General features: G+C 49.6%; 1 protein-coding gene across 1 annotated transcript in view; it reads right to left on the reverse strand.

Annotated features, from left to right (window-relative positions):
- LOC134929706 (SCO-spondin-like) overlaps positions 1–15987 on the reverse strand; it is a 583357-nt gene that overhangs the window by 174417 nt on the left and 392953 nt on the right. The window contains exons 89-91 of the mRNA XM_063925285.1: positions 6711–6869; positions 6222–6352; positions 3778–3899 (exon numbers count right to left, since the gene is read on the reverse strand). Coding sequence (XP_063781355.1) covers positions 3778–3899; positions 6222–6352; positions 6711–6869 — 412 coding nt within the window. The remainder of the gene's footprint in view (positions 1–3777; positions 3900–6221; positions 6353–6710; positions 6870–15987) is intronic.

Raw genomic sequence — 15987 nt, forward strand, 5'->3', positions numbered from 1 at the left:
ACACAAAGATATTACTGAATGTGATGCTATAAACACACAAAGATATTACTGAATGTGACGCTATAAACACACAAAGATATTACTGAATGTGATGCTATAAACACACAAAGATATTACTGAATGTGATGCTATAAACACACAAAGATATTACTGACTGTGACGCTATAAACACACAAAGATATTACTGAATGTGATGCTATAAACACACAAAGATATTACTGACTGTGACGCTATAAACACACAAAGATATTACTGACTGTGACGCTATAAACACACAAAGATATTACTGACTGTGACGCTATAAACACACAAAGATATTACTGACTGTGACGCTATAAACACACAAAGATATTACTGACTGTGACGCTATAAACACACAAAGATATTACTGAATGTGACGCTATAAACACACAAAGATATTACTGAATGTGATGCTATAAACACACAAAGATATTACTGACTGTGACGCTATAAACACACAAAGATATTACTGAATGTGACGCTATAAACACACAAAGATATTACTGACTGTGACGCTATAAACACACAAAGATATTACTGACTGTGACGCTATAAACACACAAAGATATTACTGACTGTGACGCTATAAACACACAAAGATATTACTGACTGTGACAGTAATTATTGCTAATTGAATGATATGATTGAAGTTATTACACCAGATATAAAATCAGTCGCTGAGAATCTGAAGAGGAATTGATGCAGCAGACGCGGTGCTGGGGATACAATGATTTGCTGCTACTGGGGAACTTGAACCTGTTCTTGTAATGTAAAATAAAATAATAAGAATTCTGTTTATATAGCGCTCTGTCTCCGATAGGACGCAAGGCGCTGCTCAGATAGAATGGAGATAGACCCTCATACAGCGTCAGTTGCAACTGGCTGCGATCGCATGCTGGGCGCCACCCAGCATGCAAATCCCCGTCAGCGTTGCGTTCGCAATGTAACTGTTACATCGCTGATTTGTGGAAGCCCTCCTACCTCCGAAGGCAGACACATGGCAGCCATTTTTTGGGTCGCAGCAGGCGCGTGTGCCACCCCAACCGGCCCCTGTTTCAAATCAGGCAGAGGCGTTCGCATAGTGGGTTGCGAACGCAGTTTCTCGGCCCGCACAAGCGCAGTGTGGGTCCAGACGGGGATCTCAGTACCATCCCAGGCCGAATCAGCCCATAATACAGTACATAAACTATGAAGTACCTAGTGGTAATTTGTAGAAGATATTCGCTTTATATGGAGCATACGCAAATATTGCGGCTTATTTACAGGTATATACATTGGAACGTTCCAGATTTAGAGAGAAAAGCGCATTTACACACATTACATACTAGTAGCATGTGCGCCAGTTGCAGGAATGTCAGCCGTACGGTGTGTGTATACTCGCGTGTCGGCACTGTGTGGAGATGCTGACACTGCTGGCAGTGAATTATAGTCACATTCCCCTATTTGTACACAATGCGACAAAGATGCATTTCCGACAAAAAAAATGCCTGACACTAGAGGTCTCTCATGTGACCTGGCGCGCAGCAAAGATGTACGAGGACAAATCTGTACTTGTTATAAGACGTAGTTATCGCACGCTTTACCGTGCGTTGTTATATGCTGTACTCATTTATTAATATTAGATATTTCCTATAACACAGCGGGCTGATTCTGATTTGGAACTAAAGCAAAACAAGCAAGTAACTAAGCACCTGGGTAACACCATGCTGCACTGCAGGGGGGGCAGATGTAACATGTGCAGAGAGTTAGGTGTGGGAGGGATGTGTCCTAGCTCAGATCTACATTGCAGTGTGAGAATAAAGCTGACCAGCATGTGTGGGCTACATGCAGGAGCAGCCAGTAACTGAGCACCTGTGTAACACCATGCTGCGCTGCAGGGGGGGGGGGGGGGGGGGGGGGGGGGGGGGGGGGGGGGGGGGGGCAGATGTAACATGTGCAGAGAGTAAGGTGTGGGAGTGGTGTGTCCTAGCTCAGATCTACATTGCAGTGTGAGAATAAAGCTGACCAGCATGTGTGGGCTACATGCAGAGGCAGCCAGTAACTGAGCACCTGGGTAACACCATGCTGCGCTGCAGGGGGGGGGGGGGGGGGCAGATGTAACATGTGCAGAGAGTAAGGTGTGGGAGTGGTGTGTCCTAGCTCAGATCTACATTGCAGTGTGAGAATAAAGCTGACCAGCATGTGTGGGCTACATGCAGAGGCAGCCAGTAACTGAGCACCTGGGTAACACCATGCTGCACTGCAGGGGACAGATGTAACATGTGCAGAGAGTTAGGTGTGGGAGAGGAATGTCCTAGCTCAGATCTACATTGCAGTGTGAGAATAAAGCTGACCAGCATGTGTGGGCTACATGCAGGAGCAGCCAGTAACTGAGCACCTGGGTAACACCATGCTGCACTGCAGGGGGGCAGATGTAACATGTGCAGAGAGTTAGGTGTGGGAGGGGTGTCCTAGCTCAGAGCTACATTGCAGCGTGAGAATAAAGCTGCCCAGCATGTGTGGGCTACATACAGAAGCAGCCAGTAACTGAGCACCTGGGTAACACCATGCTGCACTGCAGGGGAGCAGATGTAACATGTGCAGAGAGTTAGGTGTGGGAGGGGAATGTCCTAGCTCAGATCTACATTGCAGTGTGAGAATAAAGCTGACCAGCATGTGTGGGCTACATGCAGGAGCAGCCAGTAACTGAGCACCTGCGTAACACCATGCTGCACTGCAGGGGGGCAGATGTAACATGTGCAGAGAGTTAGGTGTGGGAGGGGAATGTCCTAGCTCAGAGCTATATTGCAGTGTGAGAATAAAGCTGACCAGCATGTGTAGGCTACATGCAGGAGCAGCCAGTAACTGAGCACCTGGGTAACACCATGCTGCACTGCAGGGGGGCAGATGTAACATGTGCAGAGAGTTAGGTGTGGGAGGGGTGTCCTAGCTCAGAGCTACATTGCAGCGTGAGAATAAAGCTGGCCAGCATGTGTGGGCTACATGCAGAAGCAGCCAGTAACTGAGCACCTGGGTAACACCATGCTGCACTGCAGGGGAGCAGATGTAACATGTGCAGAGAGTTAGGTGTGGGAGGGGAATGTCCTAGCTCAGATCTACATTGCAGTGTGAGAATAAAGCTGACCAGCATGTGTGGGCTACATGCAGGAGCAGCCAGTAACTGAGCACCTGGGTAACACCATGCTGCACTGCAGGGGGGCAGATGGAACATGTGCAGAGAGTTAGGTGTGGGAGGGGTGTCCTAGCTCAGAGCTACATTGCAGCGTGAGAATAAAGCTGGCCAGCATGTGTGGGCTACATGCAGAAGCAGCCAGTAACTGAGCACCTGGGTAACACCATGCTGCACTGCAGGGGAGCAGATGTAACATGTGCAGAGAGTTAGGTGTGGGAGGGGAATGTCCTAGCTCAGATCTACATTGCAGCGTGAGAATAAAGCTGGCCAGCATGTGTGGGCTACATGCAGAAGCAGCCCGTAACTAAGCACCTGGGTATCACCATGCTGCACTGCAGGGGGCCAGTGTAACATGTGCAGAGAGTTACTGTAGGTGGGGGAGGGGCATGTTAGGTATAACGCAGACATATAACGCCATATTACACTGTTTCCTGGTATGGCGGGTTACTGTCAGCATCACCTTTAGGAAAGACATCTATTTCTGTATTGCTTGCTGACTTAAAATATATGTTCTCTTTCTATTTAAGCACAAGTTCTTCTGTCCAATGTCCCCAATATCAACATATGTAAGAGCTGCGACTCACCACTCCCTGCACCCCAAGCGCACGTTGTGTCCTGCAGCCAGGTAAGTGGTCCCGGATGTGGAGATGTGGAGACACTCACAGTCAGAGGCATGGACACATTTCCCATTCTGCTCTAACAGCCCCTGAAAGAAGTTAAATACCATTAGGTTACTGTGTGTCTACTGTACTATACACCCCCACTCATCATTCCTCTACTAGCCAGCGATAGTCCCTCATTATCTCCCAATCAGTCAGTGATAGACCCTCATCATCTCCCATCAGTCAGTGATAGACCCTCATCATCTCCCATCAGTCAGTGATAGACCCTCATCATCTCCCATCAGTCAGTGATAGACCCTCATCATCTCCCATCAGTCACTGATAGACCCTCATCATCTGTCAGTCAGTGATAGACTCATCATTCTTCTACTGGCCAGTGATAGACCTCATCATCACCGAATCAGTCACTGATAGACCCTCATCATCTGTCAGTCAGTGATAGACTCTCATCATTCTTCTACTGGCCAGTGATAGACCTTATCATCACCGAATCAGACACTGATAGACCCTCATCATCTCCCATCAGTCACTGATAGACCCTCATCATCCCCCAATCAGTCACTGATAGACCCTCATCATCCCCCAATCAGTCAATGATAGACCCTCATCATCTCCCATCAGTCACTGATAAACCCTCATCATCTCCTAGTCAGTCAGTGATAGACCCTCATTATCTGCTAGTCAGTGATAGACCCTCATTATTCTTCTACTGGCCAGTGATAGACCCTCATCATCTGCCAGTCAGTGATAGACCCTCATCATCTCTTAGTCTGCCAGTGAAAGAACCTTAATCTCCCAATCAGTCAGTGATACAGCCTCATCATCTCCCAATCAGTCAGTGATGGACCCTCATCATCTCCCAATCAGTCAGTGATAGACCCTCATCATCTCCCATCAGTCAGTGATAGACCCTCATCATCTCCCATCAGTCAGTGATAGACCCTCATCATCTCCCATCAGTCAGTGATAGACCTTCATCATCTCCCAATCAGTCAATGATAGACCCTCATCATCTCCCATCAGTCACTTATAGACCCTCATCATCTCACATCAGTCCGTGTGATAGACCCTCATCATCTCCCAATCAGTCACTGATAGACCCTCATCATCCCCCAGTCAGTGATAGACCCTCATCATCCCCCAATCAGTCACTGATAGACCCTCATCATCCCCCAGTCACTGATAGACCCTCATCATCCCCCAAACAGTCAGTGATAGACCTTCATCATCCTCCAATCAGTCACTTATAGACTCTCATCATCTCCCATCAGTCAGTGTGATAGACCCTCATCATCTCCCAGTCAGTGATAGACCCTCACCATCCCCCAATCAGTCACTGATAGACGCTCATCATCTCCGAATCAGTCAGTGGTAGACCCTGATCATCTCCCAATCAGTCAGTGATAGACCCTCATCTCCCATCAGTCAGTGATAGACCCTCATCATCTCCTTTCAGTCAGTGATAGACCCTCATCATCTTCCATCAGTCAGTGATAGACCCTCATCATCTCCCATCAGTCAGTGATAGACCCTCATCATCTCCCAGTCAGTGATAGACCCTCATCATCCCCCAATCAGTTAGTGATAAACCCTCATCATCTGCCAGTCAGTGATAGACCCTCATCATCTCCCAATCAGTCAGTGATATACCCTCATCATCTCCCATCAGTCAGTGATATACCCTCATCATCTCCCATCAGTCAGTGATAGACCCTCACCATCTCCCATCAGTCACTGATAGACCCTCATCATCTCCCAATCAGTCAGTGATAGACCCTCATCATCTCCCATCAGTCAGTGATAGACCCTCATCATCTCCCATCAGTCAGTGATAGACCCTCATCATCTCCCATCAGTCAGTGATAGACCGTCATCATCTCCCATCAGTCAGTGATAGACCCTCATCATCTCCCATCAGTCAGTGATAGACCCTCATCATCTCCCATCAGTCAGTGATAGACCCTCATCATTTCCCATCAGTCAGTGATAGACCCTCATCATCTCCAAATCAGTCAGTGATATACCCTCATCATCTCCTATCAGTCAGTGATATACCCTCATCATCTCCCATCAGTCAGTGATAGACCCTCATCATCTCCCATCAGTCACTGATAGACCCTCATCATCTCCCAATCAGTCAGTGATAGACCCTCATCATCTCCCATCAGTCAGTGATAGACCCTCATCATCTCCCATCAGTCAGTGATAGACCCTCATCATCTCCCATCAGTCAGTGATAGACCCTCATCATCTCCCAGTCAGCTATATTTCGGTTTCCTATTGTCACCTGGTGGTATATTTTTGGTACATTTCTGCGCACTGTAAATTCTCTTCCTGGCTGGATAACATTGTGAGAATCAGCAGGAAAGCAGTTTTCCCTGACGGGGACTGAAATCACAGCTCACCGGAGGACAGTAACAGCCAGGCTGGCATGTGGGCATATTATGGCAAACATCGGGGCTGTGTCTGGAAGAGCAGAGGCCATCGCATGGAGATCCACAGATACTGAATGTAAATGGTGGCAAACAGCTGGACTCTGAGACAAAGGAGAGGAACATGCATTACATACACAAGGAGAGGAGAGAAGGTGCTGGAATTGGCCGCCAGAGAGGTATAAAGTGTGTGAGACACCAGTGAGATCCTGGGAGGTCTCTTCCTCCATTTTATGGGGAATAATAAGTGTGAAGGCATCTCTCAGCCTGTGAGGCACCAGTCAGGTCCCAGCCCCTATCTCGGGGGGAATATACAGATGTGTCCACGTACATCTTTGCTTTTTTACTCAATTTGGCATAACATGTAAAACCGTGAAATACATGGCGGGATATAGCAAAGATGTATGTGGACACATCTGTATGTACTTAGTATACTAACATAGGTAAACATATTAATATCACCTGAGCAATGGGACAGGTTACAGGGCCGGAAGTCCCTCGACAGCTTGTCGCATCTGTCCCCCACAAAGGTTGGGCCCTTGGGCTCCCTATATCGAAGTTGGAGCATAGAGTGACAGGAGCAGTCAGACCACTGGCTCCAGGGCCCCCAGGAGCAGATCCCTGCAAGAGAACATCAGAAACATGAGTAACGTCATGGAGATATACGGGGGCTATGCGGATGACGTCATGGAGATATACGGGGGCTATGCGGATGACGTCATGGAGACATGCATGGGCTATACGGATGGCGTCATGGAGACATACAGGGGCTATGCGGATGACATCATGGAGACATACAGGGGCTATGCAGATGACGTCATGGAGACATGCAGTGGCTATGCGGTTGACGTCATGGAGACATGCAGTGGCTATGCGGTTGACGTCATGGAGACATGCAGGGGCTATGCGGATGACGTCATGGAGACATACGTGGGCTATGCGGATGACGTCATGGAGACATGCAGGGGCTATGCGGATGACGTCATGGAGACATACGGGGGCTATGCGGATGACGTCATGGAGACATACGGGGCTATGCGGATGACGTCATGGAGACATACGGGGCTATGCGGATGACGTCATGGAGGCATACGGGGGCTATGCGGATGACGTCATGGAGGCATACGGGGGCTATGCGGATGACGTCATGGAGGCATACGGGGGCTATGCGGATGACGTTATGGAGGCATACGGGGGCTATGCGGATGACGTCATGGAGGCATACGGGGGCTATGCGGATGACGTCATGGAGGCATACGGGGGCTATGCGGAGTACCACACATGTAGCATCTATTCACAAATCACAGAAACAGCAATGTGAAGCTTATGCAGAGCTCACCATAATCATAGGAGATATTTACTGAATGGAGCTGCTCAGATCCTTGCAGGCCTGCCTATAGATACACCTAGGGCTGTGAGTGGCAAGCAGTGGGAGATGCCACCACCCACATGTGGCTGTGCCAGTGGTACCCATATTGTAGCATTAGCTCTGCCTCACACTGGTTAAGAAACCCGCAACACATATTCGGCAAGTTGCCATCAAACTTATTTGGCATTGGCAACCAAAAGAGACGATGGAGTTCTAACCACCAGGGCAGAAGCGGCCTGGACTACTTGGGCTTCGGTGCGTCAGATGGCGGCCACACTCGCAAGAGCTGCTTGCATCTAATCCTGCCGGGCAGACATCTCCTGAAGACACTGACCTAACTACCGCTGAGACTCTTCAAGCCCCTCCAGTCTTCAATACTCTGAAGCAGATCCGGTCCTGTGTCCTGACCACTTTCGAATCCATGTGGCCAGGGCAAACTGTTACGCTTGGTGGAGTTGTGAATCCGGACTGTGAAGGAGAATCAGTCCGGATGAAAGTCCTTCTCATAGATTTATTAGTGGAAAGCAACAGAGATATAGAGAGGGGTCAAGATGTACTCCTATATAATCCTTGGAAAATGGGTTATGGCCTGAGCGGGCACCACAAAAGTCAGGCGACCGTGGAACTTCCGGTGGGAAGCCAGGATACTACCACAACACTGCTGCAGAGCACAGGAACTAGTAACACAGCATGGTTGTGTGAAACGTTGCACTGGCAACCTTTGCCATCAAAAGCTCCAGGTTTATACCTGCAGGCACCAGACCATTGGCTACCGAGGTCAGCAGACTCAACCAGCAGCTGATTGGCCAATGCAGTCACCTGATTGTAATCCAAGATGGCGGCACCCGATGCCTTGCAGATCTGCCTGCACCCACCGCCAGCAGCCTGCACCTCCTCCTGAGGGACCCTGTCACAGCGCATGGACAGGTAAGTCCTAGACCCCCCGGCTCCTCCTAACCCCTGGGCAATGGGTGTGTAAGTATTATATACTGGACAATGGGTGGATTGGTGAGTACTATATAATGGACACTGGGTGGATGGGTGAGTACTATATAATGGACACTGGGTGGATTGGTGAGTACTATATACTGGATATTGGGTGGATGGGTGAGTACTATATACTAGACACTGGGTGGATGGGTGAGTGCTATATACTGGACACTGGGTGGATTGGTGAGTGCTATATAATGGACACTGGGTGGGTGAGTACTATATAATGGACACTGGGTGGATGGGTGAGTACTATATAATGGACACTGGGTGGATGGGTGAGTACTATATACTGGACACTGGGTGGATGGGTGAGTGCTATATAATGGATACTGGGTGGATGGGTGAGTGCTTGGATGCGGCAATCCAGCCGCAGAATGAGCCTGCTGAATCGTGTTACAGATCCAGCGGGCAACGGTTTGCTTTGAAGCAGGAGCCCCCAACTTGTTGGGGGCATATAGGATAAACAGCGAGTCAGTTTTCCTGACTCCAGCCGTTCTGGCTACATAAATCTTCAAAGCCCTGACTACATCTAGTAACCTGGAATCCTCCAAGTCACGAGTAGCCGCAGGCACTACAATAGGTTGGTTCAAATGAAAAGATGACACCACCTTTGGCAGAAATTGGGGACGAGTCCGCAATTCTGCCCTGTCCATATGAAAAACCAGATAAGGGCTTTTGCATGACAAAGCCGCCAATTCTGACACCCGCCTAGCCGAAGCTAAGGCCAATAGCATGACCACCTTCCACGTGAGATACTTTAGCTCCACGGTCTTAAGTGGTTCAAACCAGTGGGATTTTCGGAAACCCAACACCACGTTGAGATCCCAAGGTGCCACTGGTGGCACAAAAGGGGGCTGAATATGCAGCACTCCCTTAACAAACGTCTGAACTTCAGGAAGAGACGCCAGTTCCTTTTGAAAGAAAATGGATAGGGCCGAAATCTGGACCTTTATGGATCGCAACTTCAAGCCCATAGTCACTCCAGACTGTAGAAAGTGCAGAAATCTGCCCAGTTGGAATTCCTCTGTAGGGGCCTTCCTGGCCTCACACCAAGCAACATATTTTCGCCATATGCGGTGATAATGCTTTGCTGTCACGTCCTTCCTAGCCTTTATCAGCGTAGGAATAACTTCCTCCGGAATGCCTTTTTCCGCTAGGATCCGGCGTTCAACCGCCATGCCGTCAAACGCAGCCGCGGTAAGTCTTGGAACAGGCAGGGCCCCTGTTGCAACAGGTCCAGTCTGAGAGGCAGAGGCCATGGGTCCTCTGTGAGCATTTCTTGCAGTTCCGGGTACCGAGGCCTTCGTGGCCAATCTGGAACAATGAGTATTGTTCTCACTCCTTTTCTTCTTACGATTCTCAGCACCTTGGGTATGAGAGGAAGAGGAGGAAACACATAGACCGATTGGAACACCCACGGTGTTACCAAGGCGTCCACAGCTATCGCCTGAGGGTCTCTTGACCTGGCGCAATACCGTTGTAGCTTTTTGTTGAGACGGGACGCCATCATGTCTACCTGTGGCAGTTCCCATCGATTTGTAATCTGAATGAAGACTTCGTGATGAAGTCCCCACTCTCCCGGGTGAAGGTCGTGCCTGCTGAGGAAGTCTGCTTCCCAGTTGTCCACCCCCGGAATGAACACTGCTGACAGTGCTTGTACGTGATTCTCCGCCCACCGAAGAATCCTGGTGGCTTCCGCCATCGCGACTCTGCTTCTTGTGCCGCCCTGGCGGTTTACATGAGCCACCGCGGTGATGTTGTCTGATGTTGTCTGACTGAATCAGCACCGGTTGGTTGCGAAGCAGGGGCTCCGCTTGACTCAGGGCGTTGAATATGGCCCTTAGTTCCAGGATATTTATGTGCAGACAAGCCTCCTGACTTGACCACAACCCTTGGAAGTTTCTTCCTTGAGTGACTGCCCCCCACCCTCGGAGGCTCGCATCCGTGGTCACTAGGACCCAGTCCTGTATGCCGAACCTGCGGCCCTCGAGAAGGTGAGCACTCTGTAGCCACCATAGAAGAGACACCCTGGCCCTGGGGGACAGGGTGATCAGCCGATGAATCTGAAGATGCGATCCGGACCATTTGTCCAACAGATCCTATTGAAAGATCCTCGCATGGAACCTGCCGAAGGGAATGGCCTCGTATGATGCCACCATCTTTCCCAGGACTCGCGTGCAGTGATGCACCGACACCTGTTTCGGTTTTAAGAGGTCTCTGACTAGAGTCACAAGCTCTTGAGCCTTCTCCATCGGGAGAAACACCTTCTTCTGGTCTGTGTCCAGAATCATGCCCAGAAAGGGCAGACGCGTCGTAGGAATCAGCTGCGACTTTGGGATATTCAGAATCCAGCCATGCTGTTGCAACACTTCCTGAGAGTGCGCTACGCTGATCTGCAACTGCTCCCTCGACCTCGCCTTTATGAGGAGATCGTCCAAGTATGGGATAACTGTGACTCCTTGCTTTCTCAGGATCACCATCATTTCTGCCATTACCTTGGTAAATATTCTCGGTGCCGTGGAGAGCCCAAACGGCAACGTCTGGAATTGGTAATGACAGTCCTGTACCACAAATCTGAGGTACTCCTGATGAGGCGGATAAATGGGGACATGCAAGTAAGCATCCTTGATGTCCAGAGACACCATAAAATCCCCCTCTTCCAGGCTTGCAATGACCGCTCTGAGCGATTCCATTTTGAACTTGAATCTTTTCAGATAAATGTTCAGGGACTTTAAATTTAATATAGGTCTGACCGAACCGTCCGGTTTCGGTACCACAAACATTGTGGAATAGTATCCCTACCATCACCTGCTGGAGAAATAGCTTGTGAATTGCTGCTACCACTACTTCCCTTTCTATGGGGGAAGCTGGCAGGGCCGATTTTAGGTAACGTTGAGGGGGCATCACCTCGAATTCCAGCTTGTATCCCTGAGACACAATCTGTGTAGCCCAGGGATCCACCCGTGAGCGAACCCACTGGTGGCTGAAATGTCGGAGACGCGTCCCCACCGCTCCTGGCTCCACCCGTGGAGCCCCAGCGTCATGCGGTGGATTTAGTGGAAGCCGGGGAGGACTTCTGTTCCTGGGAACTAGCTGTAAGGTGCAGCTTTTTTCCTCTACCCCTGCCTCTAGCAAGAAAGGAGGCACCTCTGACCTTCTTGCTTCTTTGTGCGCGAAAGGACTGCATTTGGTAATACGGTGCTTTCTTAGGTTGTGAGGGAATATATAGCAAAAAGTTTGACTTCCCAGCAGTAGCTGTGGAAACCAGGTCCGAGAGACCGTCCCCAAACAATTCCTCACCCTTGTAAGGTAACACCTCCATGTGTTTTTTGGAGTCTGCATCACCTGCCCACTGCCGAGTCCACAGGACCCTCCTGGCAGAAATTGACATTGCATTAAATCTAGAGCCCAGTAGGCAAATGTCCCTCTGGGCATCCCTCATATATAGGACAGTGTCTTTTATATGCCCCAGGGTCAGCATAATGGTATCCCTGTCCAAGGTATCCATTTCCTCAGACAGATTATCTGTCCACGCTGCTACAGCACTACACATCCACGCCGACGCAATTGCCGGCCTCAGTAGAGTCCCTGAATGTGTATAAACAGATTTCAGGATACTTTCCTGCTTTCTATCTGCAGGATCCTTTAGGGTGGCCGTATCCTGCGACGGCAGGGCCACCTTCTTAGATAAGCGTGTCAGAGCTTTATCTACCCTAGGGGAGGATTCCCAGCGCACCCTGTCCTCTGGCGGGAAAGGGTACGCCATAAGTAACCTTTTGGAAATCAGGACTTTCTTATCTGGGGAATCCCACGCTCTTTCACATAACTCATTTAACTCATGTGAAGGGGAAAAAGTCACCTCTTGCTTTTTCTCCCCATACATATAAACCCTCTTGTCAGGGACAGGGTTTACCTCTGATATGTGTAACACATCCTTCATCGCTATAATCATGTAGCGTATAGCTTTTGTCATTTTCGGTTGCAATTTTGCATCATCGTCGTCGACACTGGAGTCAGAATCCGTGTCGACATCTGTGTCAACCATTTCGGATAGTGGGCGCTTTTGAGACCCTGAGGGCCTCTGCGCTGTAGGATCAGGCATGGGTTGAGACCCTGACTGGTCCGAGGTATCAGCTTTATCCAACCTTTTATGTAAGGAGTTTACATTATCATTTAACACCTTCCACATATCCATCCAATCAGGTGTCGGCACCGTCGGCGGCGACACGTCAGTCAACTGCACTTGCTCTGCCTCCACATAGCCCTCTTCGTCAAACATGTCGACACACGCGGACCGACACACCACACACACAGGGGAAGCTCTAAATGAGGACAGGACCCCCACAAGGCCTTTTGGAGAGACAGAGAGAGAGTATGCCAGCACACACACCAGCGCTATATAACCCAGGGACTACACAGTAACTTAGTGTTTACCCAGTAGCTGCTGTATATATGATTAATGCGCCTAAATTTATGTGCCCCCCCTCTCTTTTTTACCCCTCTACCGTGATTCTGCAGGGGAGAGCCTGGGGAGCTTCCTCTCAGCGGAGCTGTGGAAGGAAAATGGCGCTGGTGAGTGCTGAGGAAGAAGGCCCCGCCCCCTCAGCGGCGGGCTTCTGTCCCGCAATTTTTTTTTTGGAAAATAAATGGCGGGGGCTCATACATATAACAGTGTCCCACTGTCTATATGCAGCTTTCGCCAGGAGGTATCAATTGCTGCCCAGGGCACCCCCCCCCCCCTGCGCCCTGCACCCTACAGTGACCGGAGTGTGTGGGTTAGTGTGGGCGCTACCTCATGTGAAGACAGGAGTCTTCTGCCTCCGATTTCGATGTCTTCTCCGCTTCTGCCGGCTTCTGTCTTCTGGCTCTGCGAGGGGGACGGCGGCGCGGCTCCGGGAACGGACGACAAGGTCAGGTCCTGTGTTCGATCCCTCTGGAACTAATGGTGTCCAGTAGCCTAAGAAGCGCAACCTAGCCGCAGTTAGTAGGTTTGCTTCTCTCCCCTCAGTCCCACGTAGCAGAGAGTCTGTTGCCAGCAGATCTCTCTGAAAATAAAAAAACCTAACAAAATACTTTCTTATTAGCAAGCTCAGTAGAGCTCACTAAAAGCACCCAGCTCTCTCCGGGCACAGATTCTAACTGAGGTCTGGAGGAGGGGCATAGAGGGAGGAGCCAGTGCACACCAGTAGTACTAAATCTTTCTTTAGAGTGCCCAGTCTCCTGCGGAGCCCGCTATTCCCCATGGTCCTTACGTAGTCCCCAGCATCCACTAGGACGTTAGAGAAATATGTTTAATGATGTGTCTTAACATGTCATATGTAGTGCTCTGTGCACAATTGCAGGAATGCATGTTTAAATGTATTTATATTTAAGATGTGGTCACCTGTATATTTAAAGGAAAAATGCAGTTACTATAGCTGTCTGAATAATCATCTCCTGTCAGTAGGAAGTGACATGCTAATGGCCCTGTCCTAGCAGAGAGGTGTGAATGACAATACCTTTTGATGTGTAAGTTCCTTAGAGAAAGATGCTAATCACGTGGGATCTCCTTATCCCATAGATAAAGTCTATGGGCTTGGAACCTGTTTGTTTCATGTAGCTGATTTAATTGATATACGAATCCTGAATGGCAGATGCAGGAAGGAAGACTGTTTGTTGTGTTTCCTGTTGTAATCCCAAACACTGGGATTGCCTGGAGATGTGACTGAGACAGAAACATTTGTATTTTGAAGCTATGTGATAAATTTATCAATAGTGAATGTTAATCTGATACCAAACGTTGTCTGGGTCACAGGAAGGAGGATATTGTTTTATTGCACTTATCTCCTTTTGAAAATAAGAATAAGATTTTACTCACCGGTAAATCTATTTCTCGTAGTCCGTAGTGGATGCTGGGAACTCCGTAAGGACCATGGGGAATAGCGGCTCCGCAGGAGACTGGGCACAACTAAAGAAAGCTTTAGGACTACCTGGTGTGCACTGGCTCCTCCCTCTATGACCCTCCTCCAGACCTCAGTTAGGATACGGTGCCCGGAAGAGCTGACACAATAAGGAAAGGATTTGGAATCCCGGGTAAGACTCATACCAGCCACACCAATCACACAGTATAACTCGTGATACAATACCCAGTTAACAGTATGAAATATAACTGAGCCTCTCAACAGATGGCTCAACAATAACCCTTTAGTTAACCAATAACTATATACAAGTATTGCAGACAATCCGCACTTGGGACGGGCGCCCAGCATCCACTACGGACTACGAGAAATAGATTTACCGGTGAGTAAAATCTTATTTTCTCTAACGTCCTAAGTGGATGCTGGGAACTCCGTAAGGACCATGGGGATTATACCAAAGCTCCCAAACTGGCGGGAGAGTGCGGATGACTCTGCAGCACCGAATGAGCGAACTCAAGGTCCTCCTCAGCCAGGGTATCAAACTTGTAGAATTTAGCAAATGTGTTTGACCCCGACCAAGTAGCTGCTCGGCAAAGTTGTAAAGCCGAGACCCCTCGGGCAGCCGCGCAAGAAGAGCCCACCTTCCTCGTGGAATGGGCTTTTACAGATTTAGGATGCGGCAGTCCAGCCGCAGAATGTGCAAGTTGAATCGTGCTACAGATCCAGCGAGCAATAGAATGCTTTGAAGCAGGCGCACCCAACTTGTTGGGTGCATGCAGGATAAATAGCGAGTCAGTCTTTGTGACTCCAGCTGTCCTGGAAACATAGATTTTTAGGGCCCGAACTACGTCCAGCAACTTGGAATCCTCCAAGTCACGAGTAGCCGCAGGCACCACAATAGGCTGGTTCAAATGAAAAGCTGAAACCACCTTTGGGAGAAATTGGGGACGAGTCCTCAATTCCGCCCTATCCATATGGAAAATCAGATAAGGGCTTTTACATGATAAAGTCGCCATTTCTGACACACGCCTGGCCGAAGCCAAGGCCAACAGCATGACCACTTTCCACTAGGGAAGCCAATCCCGGGCCATTTTTTCAATCCCGGGTATCGGGATTGAAAAATGGTCAATCCCGGGATTCCCGGGATACCCGGGATTGGCTTTAGACTGTGTCCGGCCGCCCCCCACGCCCCGCCCCTCCCGCCCTGCAGACATAAAAAGAACCCGTACAAACCTGCACAGCCAGGTAGCGGGTGAGGAGGAGCCGGTGGGTGAGTGCAGCGGAGCCGGCGGGTGAGTGTAGGGGAGCCGGGAGGAGGCAGCGGGTGAGTGCAGGGTGAGCCGGGAGGAGGCGGCGGGTGAAGACCGCCGTACTTTCTGGCTCGGCGGCTGCTGAAAGCGCAGCGTGACCTCACAGTCACAGGTCACGCTGCACAGGGGGAGACAAGAGGAGGGAGCCGGGCAGCGTCTGAGCGTCCTGA

The sequence above is a fragment of the Pseudophryne corroboree genome, chromosome 5, assembly GCF_028390025.1.
Source record: "Pseudophryne corroboree isolate aPseCor3 chromosome 5, aPseCor3.hap2, whole genome shotgun sequence".
Taxonomy (NCBI): Eukaryota; Metazoa; Chordata; class Amphibia; order Anura; family Myobatrachidae; genus Pseudophryne; species Pseudophryne corroboree.